This window comes from Molothrus ater, chromosome 11 (assembly GCF_012460135.2).
Source record: "Molothrus ater isolate BHLD 08-10-18 breed brown headed cowbird chromosome 11, BPBGC_Mater_1.1, whole genome shotgun sequence".
Lineage (NCBI taxonomy): Eukaryota > Metazoa > Chordata > Aves > Passeriformes > Icteridae > Molothrus > Molothrus ater.
In genome coordinates this window covers 8954839-8974649 of record NC_050488.2, presented here as the reverse complement: position 1 = coordinate 8974649, position 19811 = coordinate 8954839, and the positions used below count along the sequence as shown (strand labels likewise).

The following is a 19811-nucleotide window of genomic DNA, read 5'->3' as shown; positions in this document are numbered from 1 at the left end:
TGAGTTCCCGAGGGAATATTTGTTTAAGGAGTTTCATAGATATATGCAGTTCTAAGGTCTGAAGGCAGTTCCAGCATATCTTGTCTCATCACTGATCCAGGTTTTGTAGTTTGTGAAATTAAGATAATAAAATACATGCTGCATTTTTCCTAGGCTGTTCTGATGTTTGCATGGTTGGGCTTCTTATCAAATGATGAAATTAATGAATTCACGTTTGTTACATACCAGGTTATCTTAATTGCTGAACACCTTATGCTCTGTCTCTTAATAAGAATGACAAAATGCATATTTGTTTCCTCTAGCTTCTTAGATCAATTAAAGATGTGAATGAGCCCAAATTTTTGTCACATGATATACCTCTGTTCATGGGTATAACCAGTGATTTATTTCCTGGAATCGAGCTTCCTGAGGCAGACTACAATGTAAGTACTCTTCTAATTTTTCCTTGGTAATGGCCATTGTTGACTGTTCTGTGGTGATTTGCTTTGTAATCAGGTGCAATTGATGCCGTGAGGTGTTTCAAGATGAGCAAAATTGCTGAATGTTGTAATGAAAATTTGTAGCAAAGGAAATTCTCTTATCTGTGCTGAATCTAATCCACATCTGAGTTCCCTTACATTCAGAAGAGTTGTTCATTACAGACTGAGAGCTGATTTGCACATTTACCAAGTTTTAGGCTGTTTTCTTTCCTAATTATTGGACACAATTAAGTGAGATAAAGGTTGGTGCTTGTACTTTGTTGTTAGCAACACTTGAAGCAATCTTTGAAGGAGAATGATTGGAAAGGATGAGTACGTGGAAAAAACAAATTCAATTAACTTTTAAGTTTTCAGTAAATACTACGATCTTGAAAAAAGTGTTTGATTCTGAAGCACACTGCTGGTTTCCTGAGGGTGATATGCCTTCTCCTCAAGATAAAAATTGTAGTTAAATTCTGTTCTAGGACATGAAGTACAGAAGTGGGAATTTTTTTCCTCCAGGAGGTTTGCTATATTCTGACTAATACAATTTTAGTTATTAATTAATTTGAAACCCTTTCTGATGAGCATAAACTCTTCTATTGCAGGACAATAATTTAAATTGTAGCAGGAATAAGATTATGATTTGTTTGGATTTTAGGATTTTCTGGAATGTGCCAATGAATGTTGCACTCAACATAATGTCCAACCTGTACAAACTTTTATGCAGAAAATGATACAGACATATGAAATGATGATTGTTAGACATGGGTAAGGTTCTCATCACTGCACCATCATTTGTAATTCTGACTTACACTGTAGCAGTCATTTGTATGAAGTTATAGAAGGTTTTGAGGGTGGCATAATATTCCTCTTTGTTCCAATCAGCTTTAGAACAGCTGATTACTGATACTGCTTTTGCATATCCCAAAATTCTTGTGGATGTATGTCTGAGGAATTGTACTCTTCCTGATATCAGAAGCACTTGCCCATGTATAATGATTTTAGGTGCTGATGCCAGTATGGTGAAAACTTAGGACTGTAAAAGCTTATTTCTATTAAAATATTAGTTGTCAGATCTGTGCCATTTTATTCCTAGCTTTTATTACAGAATAGCAACTGGAGGAAATATATACAATATGATATGAGCTATATGATGGTTAATATTCAGCTCATCAATTAATCTTCTCTGTAAGATTGTGCAATCATATTTGCATGTGCAAATAAAGTGAGTTTGTGGAAAAGATGTTTTTTATGTTCAAAGAAAATTTACTTGCTTCACTTTTTGAAAATTAGGTGAAAATTAACTTTAAGCATATGTTTGATACTGTTGGCCTTCATGTGATCTGTGAAAGTCTAAATTGCAAGACAGATTTATTAATAGTAGGAATTTTTTTCCATCTAACAGCTTCATGCTGGTGGGGGAGCCATTTTCTGGGAAGACCAAAGTTCTACATGTGTTGGCAGATACTTTGTCTCTGATGAAAGAACGTGGTTATGGTGAAGAAGAAAAAGTCATTTATAGAACTGTAAATCCAAAATCAATCACTATGGGCCAGCTTTTTGGGCAGTTTGATCTGATATCCCATGAGGTAATGCATATTTAAAAAGTAATGTTTCTTGTAAATTATATTTCCATTATTATGGATTGTAAACTCTTGAATTCATAATTTTATTATTTTAAACACAGATGAGAACACAATTGTAAATTTTATTTTAACTAATACTTTTGTGGCCTGTTTTTAATTAGGATGTAAAAAATGCAGTACCGTGTGTGTATGCAGTTACATGGGTTTAAACATGCAAAAATAAAAAGCAATACCATTTTGAAGGTCATTGTCCTCTTATAGTTGCATCCATGCTAGGAAATCAAATCAAACATAATTGTATTCATTTTTCTGTCTATTCTTAACCAGTATAATCAAAGTAATGCAAAAACTCTCTAGAAAAATCTATGAACTCATGGGTTCCCAAGTGTGAAACTTAGGTTTGGAGGAGGAGCAATATGAAGCAGTAAATGTGAAATAGTGACTCTGGAGAGAATTAGGGTGATTCTGGGGAGAAGCAGGTGCAAGACAGGGCAAAAGCATTTCTAAGTTTCAGGAAATTGAATTGCTGGTCCTTTTCCTTACAGTATTTTTTCAAGTGGAATTTTTATTTTTTTATATATTTGCTGTTGTTTTAAGACCCTTGGTGAAACCCCAAAGTTAGATGCTGCTCTCTGCAGCACAAGAGGAGACCAGTTAAAAGTGAGGGTTCATGGAAAGCCAAGGGAATGGTTTCTGTGGCTGGCAGTCAGGTTAACTCTGGGTTTTGTCTCACTCCCCATTACCAGTGGACAGACGGGGTCGTCGCTACGACCTTCAGGGAATTCGCACTGGCCGAGAGCCCCGAGCGCAAATGGGTCATCTTTGATGGCCCCATCGATACCCTGTGGATAGAGAGCATGAACACGGTCCTGGATGACAACAAAAAGGTAGCAGGCAGTGAAAAATGCCTGAAGAAAATGATGGGATATTCTGAAAATATTCTTCTGTGTATAAAACCACAAATACAAACTGCAGTGCTTGACTTCTGAGAAGAGCAAGTGCAAGATGGTGTTGGTGACAAGTTGTGAGATTTTTCTGTTTTGTGGTTTTTGGTTGGATTTTTTTTTGTTTGTTTTGTTTGTTTGTATTGGAATCATAATCACAATATCAATTCATTGCTGAAAGACATGAATTATGTAATGTTTCCTTAATGCCATAGTGTGATTTTCTAACATAAATTTTTGAAATTTAAATGTCAGAAATTACGATTAATTCTATATTATAAACCCCATTAGTTCTAAGACTACATGAGCTCAGACAACCATATTTCAAGACATTCTCAAGATACAAAGGGTTGCATTTTCAAAATAATGGCTTCTGAAGTCAAAATTGTATCACCACTTTTGTCAATGGGCCCCAGGAATCCCAAAGCAAATAGACAAATTAGACACAACATTTGAACTTTTAAGTTCTGTATGATAATGTGTCAAAATACTCAAACTGGACTCCTACTTTAGGACAAAAGGGTAATGTGTCTCCAGCTGGGATGCTTCAGTATTAGCAATAAGAGCTGAACATATCTTTTGTCCTTCCTTCTTGTCAAATGCAAGACTGATTGTAATGAACCTACTGGTAGGTTACTCTGGAGTACTATGGTTTAAGTGAAGAATTTAGCAAAAACTTGATAAGAATCTATTGATACAAGTAGTCAAACATTTTATGTAGTTGACCTTGCCTTTGATTTTACTTGGTTTTGCCAATTTTCATATAGAACTCCCCTGTGATAGGAAGTGTAATTTAATTCCAATTTTTTAAAATGATTTTGCATGTTATTTTTTATCTTTCAAGCTTTGTTTGATGAGTGGGGAAGTCATCCAAATGTCCCCTCAGATGACTCTAATTTTTGAAACTATGGATCTTTCCCAGGCATCAGTAAGTTTTCTATTTAATGAAAATATAAAACAAAATTTAGTCTATTCAATGCACAATAAAATGAGTTGACTGTTTTTCCTTAGCCTGCTACAGTCAGTCGTTGTGGCATGATTTATTTGGAACCCTCTCAGCTGGGCTGGAGACCAATTGTTACCTCTTGGCTGAATAAACTGCCTGAACCTCTGAATTCAGAGGAACATCAAGGTCTTCTGCAGGCACTTTTTGATTGGTTGGTACCACCAGCATTAAGAGTCCGTCAGAGACAGTGCAAGGTATTTTTTGTCATTTTTTCCTGCAGTAGTTAGTGGCCATTTCCATTCTGTTACCCGTGGTAGGAGGTGACTGTTCTCTCATGACAAGCACAGTTAGAATGAATATGTGGCTCTTGGGACCAGTGTGAAGAGCTAAAATGAGAATGTCAGCTAAGGCTTGAAACCTGATCATAGTTTTCATCTTCTTATTTTAAAAAGTAAAGTATTAAAATAAGTATTTTAAAGTATTTAAAACACTGATTAAAAAGTCTTCCCAAGAGAATTTTGTACATTTTTTTTTCTTTAAAGATCTCATGTTGCTTAAGGAAATACTTTTTTTAAGTTTTAGAGGAAATGTGTAGTTCCTTGCAAGCTCAGTGTGACATGCTCAGAATTTTGCTCATGTTTTGCTGTAGTTACTTCTGTGGGTTTTGTTTTGCTTTAGGGTGTTTAATTGCAGTGTTCACATGGTAGCCATGAACATAGTTAACAAGCTAAAGGTCTTGGCATTTCAATGACTGAGGAAGGCAAATGATCTTCTGAGTAAAAGTCAGTGTAAACCTTGCCTTCTAGTGTGTGTTTAAAATTAGCCAGTGATCTAATTGTTTTAGTATTTTATCTCCAAAATATAAATTAACTAAAAGAATGTAAAGTATGACATCCAACCTTTTGAATCTCTTAGGAACTGGTACCCACAAGTGAGATCAATGTTGTAGTAGCTCTCACAAGGATTTTTGAAATGTTGATTTGTCCAGCTGTGGAAGAAGATCCCACCAACAAAAGCATCCGTGCCTGGATTATGGTTGGTTTTTTAACATGGAAAGAAATGTGTATTTGTTTCTCTAATATGCTGGTTTTCAAAACAATTTTATTAATCTAAGTAACTTTAATTTGTGAATAAGAGACATGTGAAACAATTCTACTACCTTCTTGCTCTCTCTGCCCATACTCTGGAGGTACCCAGATGAGATGGAAGTCTTACAAGTGACAAATATGATTAAAAATGTTACTCTTTTTTCCAATTAAATAGGATAGTGCTTTTATTAAATGTACTTTTTAAGTAACCAAGAAGTTAGCTAAATCAAAGAGTCTTCTTTCTCTTAAAGGAAATAAATATTCATGCAACACTGATTGGCATGTTTGTTTGAGCAAAAATTTCTATGTAAGAGGGTTTTCTGACAGTTATATTAGTTGGATCCTCTGTCTGACCTTATGTGATTATTCTTATGAAAAACTGAAGAGAGGAGAATGTGAAAGTAGTTATTTAAAATTAAATTACAAAATTCCTAGATCCTGGTTTGTCATTAGAACTCTTCTCAGGCTTTGTCATCTGACATACTGCTGAAGTCAGTGGCCTTTATTTTTTGTTCTCTCTCTCTTTCTGTCCTTGAGTAAGATTATTTATGTCCTCTGTCTACAGTCAGATTTCTAAATCTCTTTAGGCCAGGGGTATTCAAGAGCAACTGCTTACATTTCCCTGCTTAACAATATTTTTTAGAATTATATTTGTTAATCAGACTGTCCAAGGTTCATGTAATGTGTCAGCTTATGATACAGTTATTAACTTTCTGCCTTTGCAGGGTTGTTTTGCTTTTGCCATAATCTGGTCCATTGGTGGAATTTGTGATGGTGACAGCAGGACAATTTTTGATAATTTCTTGAGGGAAACTTTGTTGGGGGAATCTGAAACAAATCCCATCCCAGAGAATTTGGGAACGTGGGAGTGTCCCCTAGAAGAGAAAGGCTTGGTCTATGACTACGTGTATCAGGTAGGATTGGCTTCTGCATGCACTGAATAGATTCTTACAGTCCTAACAGAAGGAAAATGCAGCCAGGTGGGTTTTTTGACTGTACAAAGCCTGTTGGATGTTGCAGAGTGTTGGTTGAATTAAATCCCACAGTACATTTTTCATTTCGTTTTCAAATACCAGTGTACTGACCAATTTTTTAATAAAGTACTAAGATGTACATTTCAGTTATATTTGTAATACTGCCACTGCATATTTCTTCTGTAACCCAAGCTCAGCTGGCAGATTCAAATCTACTTTTGTTTAGAAGGAATAATGTGGACTGTTCAGAAGGAAAGCAGAATATTAAGCCCATAGGTAGTTTGTCTTTTTTAAGCAATTTTTGTTTATAGTGCCTAATAGACTGCTTTCTTTTGGGCTTTTGTTGTGGTTTTCTGTATATGTGGGGTTTTTTGTTTGTTTTCACTGAACAAAGTTTTTAAGAAAACAGAGGAGTCTAAGTTTAGGTATGTACTTTAATTCTTTGTTAGTGAGGTAAAGCAAACTAAATATGTGAACTTTTGAAACATCAAATATTCATTCATTTGTTAAAATCCATTACTTGAATTTTTCAAAAGTGAAGTAGTAGAGAAAACCCTTCATATGTGTAACACCAATCTGTTCTACATCTGTGTTTCTTCCTAGCTCAAAGGCAAAGTGGGTTGGGCTCACTGGAATGAATTCATTGAACAAATTAGTTACAGTGATACAAATGTGAAGATTCAAGATATGATAGTCCCAACGATGGACACAGTTCGCTATACCTATTTGCTAGACCTCTTCATTACCCATGGAAGGTAAGTTGCTTCACTACAAATTTCTGAAGTGAAATTTGATCATAGGTAGAAATACCTCTTATTCTTTCCTTTGAGTTCATTGTTTTTATCAAACCCTCAGTTTACTTGGCCTTTTAAAACAGACATTTACTACAAACAAAAAAAATCTGCCCTAAAAGTCTGATTTTAGTTTTTTTGTGAATCCTTATTACAATCTAAACTTTAGTATTTGCAGTCTGATGATGAGCTTAGGACAGCCCAAAAATTGTTGCACCCTCTTTCTACTTTGGCAATTAAATACATATTTTAGGATTTTTTCTGTGATTAATCCTATGAAAATAATTTATATTAGTCATGGTCAGATCATATAAGAGAATAAAATAAAAACTAGCCTCAGGTTCCAAGGCCGAAAGCTTTATGAAGTTTGAATTAATGAAAGGCCAATCTGGAGAAATTTACCTCCCCTGTGTGTTCATATACTCCAACACCAGTAGAATGAGTGAATGAAAAATGTTTATTTATCCTCCCATTTTCTTGATGATGGAAGCAAACTAAAACTATGAGAGGGTTTAATGAATATCTTAGAACACTTCAGTTTCTTCTTTAGGCAGGTAATGTTTTTGGAGGTAGAAGAAGAAGGGCAAGTTAGTAAAACCTTTGACTTCTAGCTGCTTTTAGTTTACAATGTTAGGTTTCTGCAGTCTTTGTGCTTTATTTCTTTGTGAAGACCACTGCTTCTAGTGGGACCAACAGGGACTGGGAAATCCGTGTATGTCAAGGACAAGTTAATGAACAACTTGGAAAAGGAGCGCTTCTTCCCGTTCTTCATTAATTTTTCAGCTCGGACCAGTGCCAATCAGACTCAGGTTAGTAGAACAGATCATTTTGGTCTCAGGACATTGTGGATGTGAATATGTAATCTGTGCTCTGAGTGTCCTGTTTGCATTGCAGAACATTATTATGGCCAGGCTGGACAAGAGGCGCAAAGGAGTTTTTGGCCCTCCAATGGGAAAAAAGTGCATTATTTTTGTAGATGATATGAATATGCCAGCTTTGGAGAAGTATGGGGCACAGCCTCCTATAGAACTTTTAAGACAGTTCTGTGACCATGGATTTTGGTAATTATTTGAAATACAACTGAAAATTTTTGTTGATGTATTTGCTGTTACTTTTTTATTCCCTTGAATTTTATTTTCAAATCTTTTTGAAGTGGTTTGTAAATGTTAATGTAAATTTAGTTTATATAAAAATGCATTATTTAAAATTGAAGCAACTTTTATTTTACTCTCTAAGGACTTCTCAGTTTAGGAAATTCATGATCAAATTAATTTTGAGTGTTTTAGAATGTTCTAGTGCTGAGCAGCAGAGTTAGTATATGCAAGTAAAATTATTCATTTACACCTTGATTATTTTAACTTTTTTTTTCCAATATAGTTTCTTGTTCTTTTTCTCTCTTTCCCCTTAGATTGAGTTGGCAGTTTTCTGTACATATCTATATATATGCAGTTATATAAAACTTCTGATTTTATTTCTTATGTTGGTTTCCCCTATTATCCATGTTTCTCATTCATTATTCAGTAAATTTTTTTTAACAAGATCTCAAAAGGTTTTTTCAAATTCACAGTGAAATCAGGTATGATAATAGGCATGAAATAAAATAAGTTGAAAGTCTTCCCTGCTTTTGAGGTTTTTGGCTTTGCTTATATTGGAAGATAGGAACAGGTGTTTTCCTGAGTCTGGATCATTCTGTGATTCCAGGCACTTCTCAAATACAGCTGCTCTTGTGATTCCAGGCACTGCTCCAATATCTGTTGCTCTTGAATAGAGATATACCTTGATATTTTACAGTTTTAATACTCAAAATTTCATACCAGGTTTTACAGAACGCAGTTTAAACAAATAATCTTTCTTTCCAGCCAGGAAATGATATGTTGAGATTAACTGGTGCACAGTAAAAGGACTAGATGTTTTATTGTATTTTGGGGAGGAGGGGTTGTTTGTTTTTAAAAAGATAAAATACATAGAAATATATATTATATTACATAATGCCTACTATGTTTATATATTTTTAATACTTTTTTAATGCATGCAGGGGGTGGTCTGTCATATAGATGCATCTAAGGTGTAACAAATGTGTTATATCTGTATTTAAGTGTGACATGGCATTTTATTTTGAAGGTATGATTTTAAGGACACCTCTAAAATCACCCTTGTTGATGTCCAGCTGCTGGCTGCTATGGGGCCCCCAGGGGGTGGGAGGAACCCTGTCACCCCTCGGTTCCTGCGGCACTTCAACATCTGCAGCATCAACTCTTTCAGCGATGAGACAATGATCCGCATCTTCTCCACCGTCGTTGCTCTTTACCTGAAGATTAATGAATTTCCTCCTGACTTCTCCGCAATTGGAAATCAAATTGTCACTGCCACCTTAGAGGTAAGAGGCCAATACCTTACTGGGAATTTCCTTCAATTTGTTCACTGAAGTTCCTTTGTCTCTACAATTATGTAGTGTGAAAGGGTTTTTTTGAGAAATAACATTTCAGAAGACATTTAGGAATCATGATAACAGTACAGTCAGTGTTACTTTTTGATTTTGTTGCTCTCTATTTTTTTTACCTGAAGGTATATAAGAAAGCCATCAAAAATCTTTTGCCCACACCAACCAAATCTCATTATACCTTCAACCTGCGGGACTTTTCCCGGGTTATCCATGGCTGTTTGCTCATTAAGAAAAGTGCAGTTCAGAACAAACACGTGATGATTCGGCTGTTTGTACACGAGGTGTTCCGTGTCTTCTACGACCGTCTGGTGGAAGATGATGACAGAACCTGGTTGTTCAATCTAGTGAAAGATATTGTGAAAGAGCATTTCAAAGAAGTATTTGATAGAGTTTTTGCACACCTGAAGGAAGGAAGCTCATCTGTGAGTATCATGTTTAACCTGTTGCAAAAGAATTGTTTTTATTGCAAATTTAGGACATGAGAGTTAATTATAGGTTAAATTTTGATTCAAATGCACATGAAAATTTGAGTTGAATTTGGCCAAATGTCTTCATAAGGAGAAAAGTGTAGAAATGAAAAATTTACTGGAGGGTTTAACTGTTGTACATGGGTATTCTTTTTGAAAAATATTATATTTAAAATGTGCTAGTTTTCCTTAAAATAAATTTGTACATCTGCATCCTGTGATTGTTATTAAATTTTAGTATCCAAAATGCTGTGTCAGTGTGTTATATTTTATGCCTTCTTTTTTTTTGTTTGTTTGTTTGTTTGTTTTATATCCTTTGTAGTTGCTTTCATGCATAGAAGAAATAACTTTGTGGTCTTAATTGTCCATTTCATAATATACATCTGTATGAATTTGATGTAATCTGAAGGTCATGATTATGAGACTGTTAGTGGCTATTTGAGCCAATTTTTTTCGGAGAATTATTGGTATTCCAGGAATTCCAAATTATTGGAATCTTCCAATAATTATTGGAAAAATTAAGAATAACTGTATAGCTCAATGCAGGAAGCATAACTTTGAGGAGTGTGCTGTCTGTGAATCAAAATATTTTGGAGTGCTTATTCTCGTGTCTGGGGTATTTGTCTAAATTCTCCTTTGTTTTCTAAAATTACAATAAGAAATATATCCACTAAATATTAAACTTGACTTCATAATTTGCTGAATATTTGCCATAGGTAACAGAAGAAAACATGAGAAGTCTGTGTTTTGGTGACTACATGGATCCAGACCTTGAGGGAGATGAAAGACTTTATGTTGAGATTCCAAGCATTGAGGAGTTCAGTGATGTTGTGGAGCAGTGTCTGGATGAATATAATCAAACCCAGAAAACAAGAATGAACCTTGTTGTTTTCAGGTGTTTATGATCTGTTTTATTAAGAGCTTTAAGCTGTAGTTGATAATTCAGTATAATCAATTTTGTGGGCTGTGGTTTTCTGTATGTCTCCTCTCCTTTTTGCATCCTTTATAGTGTTTGTAGTGTTACACCTTTATGAATGGAAGTATACTGATTTTTTTCTTCATGCTTCTCCTTTTTCTACCTGAAAGTAAATAATGAGAAGCTTTTCTCCTAAAGGGCTTTGAATATTTTCCTTAGTTGTTACAGAAAGATTGTGCACTGAATCAGGTAGGTGCTGTACTTCTCCTAGGCCTCTGTCACCAGTGAAGATGGATGTCACTGGACTTTCATTCGCCAAGGACAAGCATCCCTCGAGGGAGATGTTCACAATCAAAGCTGTCTGTCTGCTCTGTTGTGCAGCACAGCCATGCACCCAGCTGGTGCTGCAGCTAATCCTGTGAAATTTTAGACTCTGCAGGCCCTTATTGTTACCTTAGCTTGTGATCATGCAGAGCTACAACTGAGAGAGATTAGGAGGTCAAACTCCTTCGTCCTCCCTGTTGCTAGAGATTACCACCTCTTCATATTTGCCAGGGTAACCTGACACGTCGATACTTCCTGAAGGTGATGAGGGTTACTTCAAACAGTTCTAGTAGCAGCTTATTTTAGTCTAGGTCATTTTGCCAAGCTGGATTTCTGAGAGCCTGTATGTACAGCTAGGCTCTCAGTTTGAAGAGCTGGCAGCCTCTGATCAAAGGCCACTTCCTGGGTGTAGGAGCAATATTGCAGTGACCTCACTGAACAGCAGCCAGGAGAGCCTGTTGGACTGCAGCCTTGGAGTTGTCTCATGGATAACATCTGAATTTGTTTCTTTTATTTTTCTAACCAATAAAAATAAACAAGAATTTATCTTTTTTGAAATGTTTGAAAGTTTTTTTGAGACTACTTTTAATAGCTGCTCAGCTTGCTTTAATTACCCTGTGCTCTGTGCTTAAGCAGGGGATCTCCTATAGGCCTTGCTTCATGTTCTGAGATAAATCATGCCTGAGTTTTGACAAGGACTCTCAGTAATGTGCAGATACTGCTTCCTATGTCAATTCCACATATCAGTTACAAAACAGTGTATGAGGTAGAGGAAAGGGAGATGTTTGTTGATATAAACCATGTTCCCCCAGTGGTTACTTTAAAAGGATACTGAAATTGCTATTCTTCAAGAAAGTTAAAATTGGTAATACTGCTGTTATTTTGAAGTAGAGAATTAATGGTTTTCATTTCCTTTAACACATTTATCCTTCCAGTACTCCTGTTCTTACCTCTGCATGTTCTTTCTAGCAATTTGCAGTAATTTAGCTACACACTGATATTTGTATAATAGAAGAATCATAAGTTTTACTTTATTTTGTGGTTCAGAATTATAAGTTTTATTTTATTTTGTGGTTCATGCCCACTCTCTTTCTTCCTCTTCCTTTCTACCCCACCACACCCTGCATTCAGAAATTTGTTTTGGAGATGTTAGTCCTTGATTTGTTTCCCAGATTTATGGGTGCACAGGTAGCCCTGTGTTTCTGCTCTTTGGGTAATCAGTGTGTTCCACTGCAGGTACATGCTGGAGCACTTGTCTCGACTGAGCCGCATCCTGAAGCAGTCTGGGGGCCATGCTCTGCTGGTTGGGATGGGGGGAAGCGGGCGGCAGTCTCTGACCCGCCTGGCAGCCTTCATGGCAAGAATGTGCGTTTTTCAACCAGAGATTTCCAAGACCTATGGTACAAATGAGTGGAGAGAAGATCTGAAAGTGAGTATTCATAACCTGTCTACATTTTGACTTAATTTTAAAGAAGAAACAAAAAATTTTGTTTTGGAACCTACAATTTTGTTTTGGAACATACAGTTTTGTTTTGGAATGTACAATTTTTACTGTTTTGCATTTTCAGAGACTTCTGAAGAGTGCAGGTGTTCAAGGCTTGAAAACTGTATTTCTCATCACAGATGCACAAATTAAAGAAGAAAGTTTTTTAGAAGATATTGACAGTGTCCTCAACACAGGAGAGGTTCCCAATATTTTTGCAGCAGATGAAAAACAAGAAATTATAGAGGTATCTTTAGAAACTCTCTTTAATTTCACCTCCCTTTTAATCTACTTGGTCAGTTCAATGTGAAATGTGGCTTTTGGACATTTGCACTTAATTCTGTGACTTCTTTGTGAGGCTTTAGATAAATCAACTTAGTAAACTTATAGAGTAGTTTATGCCAACTGCAAGCTTTAATTCTGACGTAGTGCTCTGTTCACAAACACATCAAGTTGTGCATGTAGAGAACTTGCATTGTTCACAAATACCCTGTGGCTGTGGTTATTTTTGTAGTGTATTGTGTAGGACAAGATTGTGCATCATAATGTTTTCATTGATCAGTGAAGTGCAAAGATGTGACATTTTTATTGGAACACATGGCCTACCTTTCTCAATAGACTCCAACTCTCTGGGGCACTAGGGCATTGTTAGACAGAATTTCATAGTGGGCAAAGGTGCTCTGTGACTTCAGGCTCTGAAGTAAGGATGCAATGTACTCAGGCAAATTTAAAAAAGAAATCAGGCTTGGATTTTCACAATAGCAGTCCCAATTTGGGAGGGAGAGACATCAATCTTTGTATACGTCAAGTTGGAAACTTCATGTTGCAAACAATATTTGGAACTGCATGCTGTGCTGTCTCCCTATCTCTGTATGTTTTTACTAAATTAAGTGGGTATACTTCTAGTAGATTTTCAAAGTGGTTCTTAGTACACACACAAATGTTCTTTGTTACAATATCTGTATCACTTTATAGATGTTACTCCTGGTTTTTCTTGCCCTTAAATTATGGAGCATGTTGATACCTGAATTCATGTATCTTTCAAAGAAGTTAGATTATAATTCTTGTGATCTTTTTCTATTACTATTTCATTCTTACCAGGTATATAGTGGCAATATTAAAATAATATGGCTCTTTTCCAATTTTATAGTTTGTGTGAACATAATCAGAGGGTATATGCTGGAACTTGGTAGCTATCCACAATGTGCCAGCTGGAGCAAAGTTGGTTTTTATTCATTTAAATTTGCTCCCTCCGAAGAATTCTTCTTTTACTCTTTTGTTATGATCTACTCTCTGTTGCTCAGAGCAGCAGATGATCATTTCTGGAACGCATTCAAATGCTGAAAGGGTCACAGATAAATAGTGCAATCCTCTTCTCCCACAGTATTTACTACTTGTTCTGGTTTTCTACTTTATTTTGCCTGTTTCATTTCCACTAAAAAGTTTAATTTCCTGGTGATGCTACCATTAATAGGATTGCTATAGGACTTCAGATGTGCTTAATGAGAATTTATGTAAAATTTTTTATGCTATGTATTATTCCTAAGGGTGTTCGTGCAGCAGCTCAGGCTGCTGATAAAGGTGAAGAACTCAGTCCTTTGGCCTTGTATGCACTTTTTGTGAACTTGTGCAAAGAAAATCTCCACATTGTGGTGGCATTCAGCCCAATTGGAGATGCTTTTCGCAATCGTCTGCGACAGTTTCCATCACTCATCAACTGCTGTACTATTGATTGGTTCCAGGTATGGGAAAATATTTATATTATTTCCTCCAAAATCTGCTTCAGCTCTCAAGCACTCTATATTTCTAAGTGCCATTAGATTTTCTTTTATCTTCCTTGTAGAAGTACTCCTTGTTTTCCAAAATTTTAAAATTGCATAAGCCTTTTCTGTAATATTTTGGAAGCTCTTTGATGTGTGATCTCAACATTTCTACATTTAAATAAAGTTAAATTTTGTTGCTACATGTTTCTGAAGTATGAATAGTCTTAGTTTGATGATGGATATTTGTAATTTTATTACATAATGTGTATGTTTTAGAGGACTAGAGAAACCATTTCATTGTGACTTTAAAATTATCTTAATTGTGGCTGCCTATTAAGCAGGTCATCTGTTGTAGGAACGACCAGCAAATACAAATCCTGATGTTCATCAGTAGATGTTTTATAGCAGAATAAAACTCAGAGAGATAGTATCAATGTTAGCAGTATTGCTCTCAGTAAAGCACAGTTAGCTCTACAGCTTGGCCCAGCTGATGTCAATTAGTTTTTCTGCCAAAGGACGAATAGACACAGAACTGTTTGGATGGAATGTTACTGTGTACTTTGAGCTAGAAGATCAACCAGGAGCTGCCAGAAGAGATTGCATAGGTGCTGCCTGAGCTAACCAACCCTTTTATCAGTTCATTGTTCTTGAGACACAGCTGGGACTAGTGTGTCTCATTCTGCTGGTTTGGGTGGTAAAACTTGGTTTAACATTTGAAGACTGCTAAGAGTTGGATTTTACAAATTCTTCCTTCCTCACTTCTCCCTCAGCCGTGGCCTGAAGATGCCCTTGAACGTGTGGCCAGTAAGTTCCTAGAAACACTTCAGCTCACAGACACTGAGCGCCAGGCAGTTGTGCCCATCTGTAAATACTTTCATACTTCAGTTTTGTCACTCTCTGAAAGGTCAGTCTATGGCTTTTGCAAACAATCATAAAGTATTAGGTGACTGAGTTCAATGCGACTCATTTATATATTAAAAGTTAACACAACTATTTGCCTTAATAAAAATTATATACAATCACTGAAATTATTAATGTCAATCAACAGTTACATAACTTTGCTAGTGATAAACTAAAAAATAAATCAAAATTTAAGTTACTTTTTACTTTTTAAATAGGTTTTTACAAAGTCTGGGACGCCATAATTATGTTACTCCTACTTCTTATCTTGAGCTTATTGCTGCATTTCAGAGACTTCTTACTGAGAAACGAGACAGTGTAATGAAAGCCAAGAAGAAATATGTGAATGGGCTAGATAAACTAGCTTTTGCTGAGTCACAGGTGAGTTACAACAAATATGGAATTGAAATTACGAAATGTTTGTCAACTGCAGGTCTTTTTCTGGAGAAGTCACTCAAAAGTGCTGCTTCAGATTTTGTTTAGCTCAATCTTCAACAGTAAAACTAACAAATATATTTTTCCTTTTCTTTCCTGCAATCACAGATCTTGTGCTAAAGCCATACATCTCTAAGCATATATTGTAAAGTAGCATATGAACAGAGCTGTCATTTCTTTGGTGGTTAACAGGTGACTGTAAGTGATCATAGCTCTTAGAATTAGACATTGTATGTAGGAGATAAAAATAAGTCTTGGGAATGTTTTGATTTGAAACTGAATGTAGCATTAACAATCCATAAATTAGTCATTAGGTAAAATCTAGGTCTTAAAGAAATTGCTGGAAATTGTGCTTGACCCTTCTGGATCCCACCTGATTCTTTTGTATATGCATAGGTTGGTAGGATGAAAATAGAATTAATTGAGCTGCAGCCCAAACTGGAAGAGGCTAAAGTGGAAAATGCAAGCATGATGAAGGTAGAGTTTATTAAAATACAGCTTTGTGGCTTTTAATGTAAGCATGTGTCTTATTTCACTGATGTGTGACTTTCAGAAAGTAGGAGTTGAATTGAGGTTTTTGAGCTCACTCCTTGTTTACAGAGGTTTCCAGTATTTTGACACTGGTTATTTATGGTTATAGCCTTAGGACATAAATAAAATTTCATTCTTTATATAAAATACATTCTCTGGATATACAGTCATTGCCTAAGCTCCTTGCTGAAGGATGTTAGAGGAACTTTCATGCTAAAAGTGATTGAATCAGGTTTCCCAAGTTGATTCACAAACATTGTGAAAACCTGAAGTAGTTTTTCCATGTGACCAGATATGACAAAACAAACAAGAACAGTTTTGCATGCACAGGCATTATATGATTGATTTAGAAAAGGATCCTGGGAATTTAGTGGGATTTAGGATCAAAAATCTTGGATTTTTTGAAAATTCCAGTATATGAATATATACACATACTTATTTAGTATGTGACTGTAGCATCACTAAAAGTGCATGATTTAATTGCCATGTTATACACTTGTTTCTGATTCCTAAGTGTTTTTACAGATACAGTGATATCTCTTCTGCCTCTAAGAAAACAGAATGACACTTCCCTAGAACTGCAAAGGGAGTTGGATAAAGGCTTGACTTATCCCTGGAAAGAAAATAAATTTCAATAGTCAGTGTTACAGACTATGAAGCTAAAACTCCCTGTAAAAGCTCATCCATTTTAGTTACAGTGTGATGTGCAAACATGAGGAGCTTCTCCTGAACTTCAAACATATTTTAAATAGCTTTTTTTGAGAGTAATCTGATATCACTTTATCTCCTGTTAAAACCCGTGATGATGTTGCAATATGCTAAGAAATTATTCCCTTAACATAAATTGAAATGATGTTAACATATTAAAAACTTCAATGGTTCCTTTATATTTTACAGTATTCCATAAGTTCTATAGTAGATAATTTCAGTTTATTTGATCATTCATGGCACAATATAAATAAAGCCCACTCATGGTTTTTCTTTAGATTATAGAAGTAGAATCTGCAGAAGTAGAAGAAAAAAGAAAAATTGTTAAAGTGGATGAAGAAATTGCTACAACAAAAGCTGAAGAAGCTCAGGCACTGAAAAATGAATGTGAGAGTGACCTGGCAGAGGCATTGCCGGTCATGGAGGCTGCAATTGGTGCTCTTGACACTTTGAAGGCAAGCTGATCTAAATTTCAGCATTTGAAAGTGTTATGTAACTCTCTGAAATGAAGTAGGAATTTTGAAGAATAAGAGATGACACAAAAGTGTATCAAAAATATTCTGACCTGAAATTTTTAAAGCACAATTTTATTTAATCATTAGTTTACAGTTTATTAGCATTTATTTATTTTTTTTTCCTCTGCATAGAGGACAGTGATGGTTATTGTTAATCATGATGGTAACATTTTATCATCCCTTCTAAAAGTTCTCTGTTATCACTTATGTTCATTGGTAATGGTGTTATAATTCCTCTTTTTCTATCAGTTCATCTACTGAGTGCTGAGAAAGACATAATACTTCATGTATTTTTTATTTTAGCCTTCTGATATAGCAGTTGTCAAAACAATGAAAAATCCTCCCTCTGGTGTCAAACTTGTCATGGCTGCTGTCTGTGTCATAAGAGAAAAAAAACCTGAAAGAATTGCAGATCCTTCAGGATCTGGAGGCAAGGTAAAATGGCAGACAATAGTCTGAAAATAAAATGTAATTCATGTTCTTTCCAACATTTATCCAATAAACAAGATAACCCAAGTCCGTTAAAGTAGGCAAGTACTTATAACCTCCACCCAGGATTTTACTGAAAACTTTCAGAATTCCTTATTTTCCAAATTTTTTAATGTGCCAGATTTAATTTGCTTTACACATTTCTTGAGAATAGATAATACATAACTTCCCTGAAACACTGTTTACTTTTTGACTGAAAGTATGATTGGAAGGAAATGTTTGATCTGACAGACTTTCTGCTTTACTGGCATCTCAAGGAGATACCAGATTATCAGTATTAAATATTCATGGATTTTAATTAAATGAGGTTTGTAATTTTTTGTATGCGTATTTGTTTTAAAGCCTGAAAAACTATTTTCTACTATGTTTTGTAGATTTGGGATTATTGGGGTGTGAGCCAGAAAATGCTTGGCAACATTAATTTCTTAAAGGAATTGAAGGCCTGCTCTGAGACACCCATTCCGGTAAGGCTTTTTCAGTAATTTTTACCAGATACTTTCTTGCAGGGGAAAAAAAAAACAAATGAGCAAATGCTTTTTGGAGACATCATTTGTCCAAATCAATCAGTTTCTTCTGAGCCTGTGTCCTTTTAGCCTCATTTCACATATTCTGTTTTGGGAGTTGTCTGGGGTTTTTCAGTGGTACCAATGGACATTTGATCCATGTCCAGCCTTCCTATGCCTTTTTCTTTATTTGCTAGTTTTACTAGATCAACCATTCAGCATTATAAACTTCTTTTTATAGTTGACTGTCCATTGCTGCCTTTCTTAACATCTTTTTCTAATTGTATTATTTTTGATTAAATGAATGAATGACGACAAAATGAGTAATATTTTGTTAATTATACTGGCAGATATACAATAAATGCAGAAATGTACTAGCTATATAACCTTTCAAATATGACCTTTTATCCAAGAGTGTGATTCTTGCCCTTTGCTGAATTAATTGGAAATTGAATATGCTTTGTACTTGATAAAATACTCTTTGCCCTTTATAAAACTGATCCCCAACAGTAGGCACAAGCAATTACATTTTGTATTACATTAGGAGAAATGAATTTTTATAGTGTCCCCAAAGTTGTGTATTGAGAAAAAGACAGCAAATAATGGAATTGGTATGTTTTGCACAAGGGGCAGTGTAAATTAAGGCTTCTGTGTGACTGTAATGTGCTTATGGAGCTGCCACATGGAAGATACAGCAAATGCATGATTAGAAAGGGTAAGGATAGGATTAGAATGAAATCAGGAAAAGATTATGTAACATGACAGGAAGATCAAAACAATCAAATGAGCAGTGATTTCTACAACAATTATTATGGAATAGTTCTTTGTTATGTCATTGTGTAGAGAAATGGCAATGAATCTGTTCAGTTTGGAAGTGTCAGCTGTGAGATCTGATGGGCTAAAATGCTTTTGGTCCCCAGGACGCTGTCATGCAGAAGATTCGGACTGAGTACCTGACTAATCCAGAGTTTGATCCACAAGTGGTGGCTAAAGCTTCCTCAGCAGCAGAGGGTTTATGCAAATGGATTAAGGGAATGGAAGTTTTTCACAGGGTATCAAAGGTGTGGTTTTGGTCCTTGCCCCTTGGTGCTATGGAATCTTCCTTTGCTCCGTGTATTCACCCTAAGCATTGTACTTAATAATAAAGTTACACAAACGTACTAAAGCATTTGTGGATTGGTTGTAATTGAATAGGAGATTGAACCCAAAAAAGAACGTTTAAAAGTGGCAGAGGAGTCCTTGGCAGTGACAATGGAGCTGTTGAATCAAAAGAGAGGAGAACTTGCAGAAGTTGAAGGCCGTTTGGCTGCTTTGGAAAAAACCTTTGCTGAAAAGACAGAAGAAAAGGCTCGTTTGGAATTCCAGGTTGATCTGTGTGCTAAAAAACTGGAACGAGCAGAGAAGTTGATTGGAGGCCTTGGTGGAGAGAAAACAAGGTCAGTTTAAAGTTCAAATGTGAGATAAAACAACCACTGTAGAAACGGAACTTGAAATTATGTTCTCTAAGCCTTTAATGCTGTGTTTCTGTCTGAGGACTGTAACAC

The 19811-nt window shown here is 35.5% G+C and overlaps 1 protein-coding gene across 1 annotated transcript in view; it reads left to right on the top strand.

The window, feature by feature from the left end:
* Window positions 1-19811, top strand: part of DNAH12 (dynein axonemal heavy chain 12) — a 59358-nt gene that overhangs the window by 22167 nt on the left and 17380 nt on the right. The window contains exons 29-53 of the mRNA XM_036391275.1: window positions 303-422; window positions 1120-1229; window positions 1867-2050; window positions 2794-2934; window positions 3836-3919; window positions 4003-4191; window positions 4853-4972; window positions 5751-5939; window positions 6603-6754; window positions 7461-7599; window positions 7685-7851; window positions 8912-9167; window positions 9356-9655; window positions 10417-10595; window positions 12177-12369; window positions 12509-12670; window positions 13971-14165; window positions 14957-15090; window positions 15305-15467; window positions 15918-15998; window positions 17039-17215; window positions 17579-17710; window positions 18139-18228; window positions 19188-19328; window positions 19462-19703. Of these exons, the coding sequence (XP_036247168.1) occupies window positions 303-422; window positions 1120-1229; window positions 1867-2050; window positions 2794-2934; window positions 3836-3919; window positions 4003-4191; window positions 4853-4972; window positions 5751-5939; window positions 6603-6754; window positions 7461-7599; window positions 7685-7851; window positions 8912-9167; window positions 9356-9655; window positions 10417-10595; window positions 12177-12369; window positions 12509-12670; window positions 13971-14165; window positions 14957-15090; window positions 15305-15467; window positions 15918-15998; window positions 17039-17215; window positions 17579-17710; window positions 18139-18228; window positions 19188-19328; window positions 19462-19703 (4040 nt within the window). The remainder of the gene's footprint in view (window positions 1-302; window positions 423-1119; window positions 1230-1866; window positions 2051-2793; window positions 2935-3835; window positions 3920-4002; window positions 4192-4852; window positions 4973-5750; window positions 5940-6602; window positions 6755-7460; window positions 7600-7684; window positions 7852-8911; window positions 9168-9355; window positions 9656-10416; window positions 10596-12176; window positions 12370-12508; window positions 12671-13970; window positions 14166-14956; window positions 15091-15304; window positions 15468-15917; window positions 15999-17038; window positions 17216-17578; window positions 17711-18138; window positions 18229-19187; window positions 19329-19461; window positions 19704-19811) is intronic.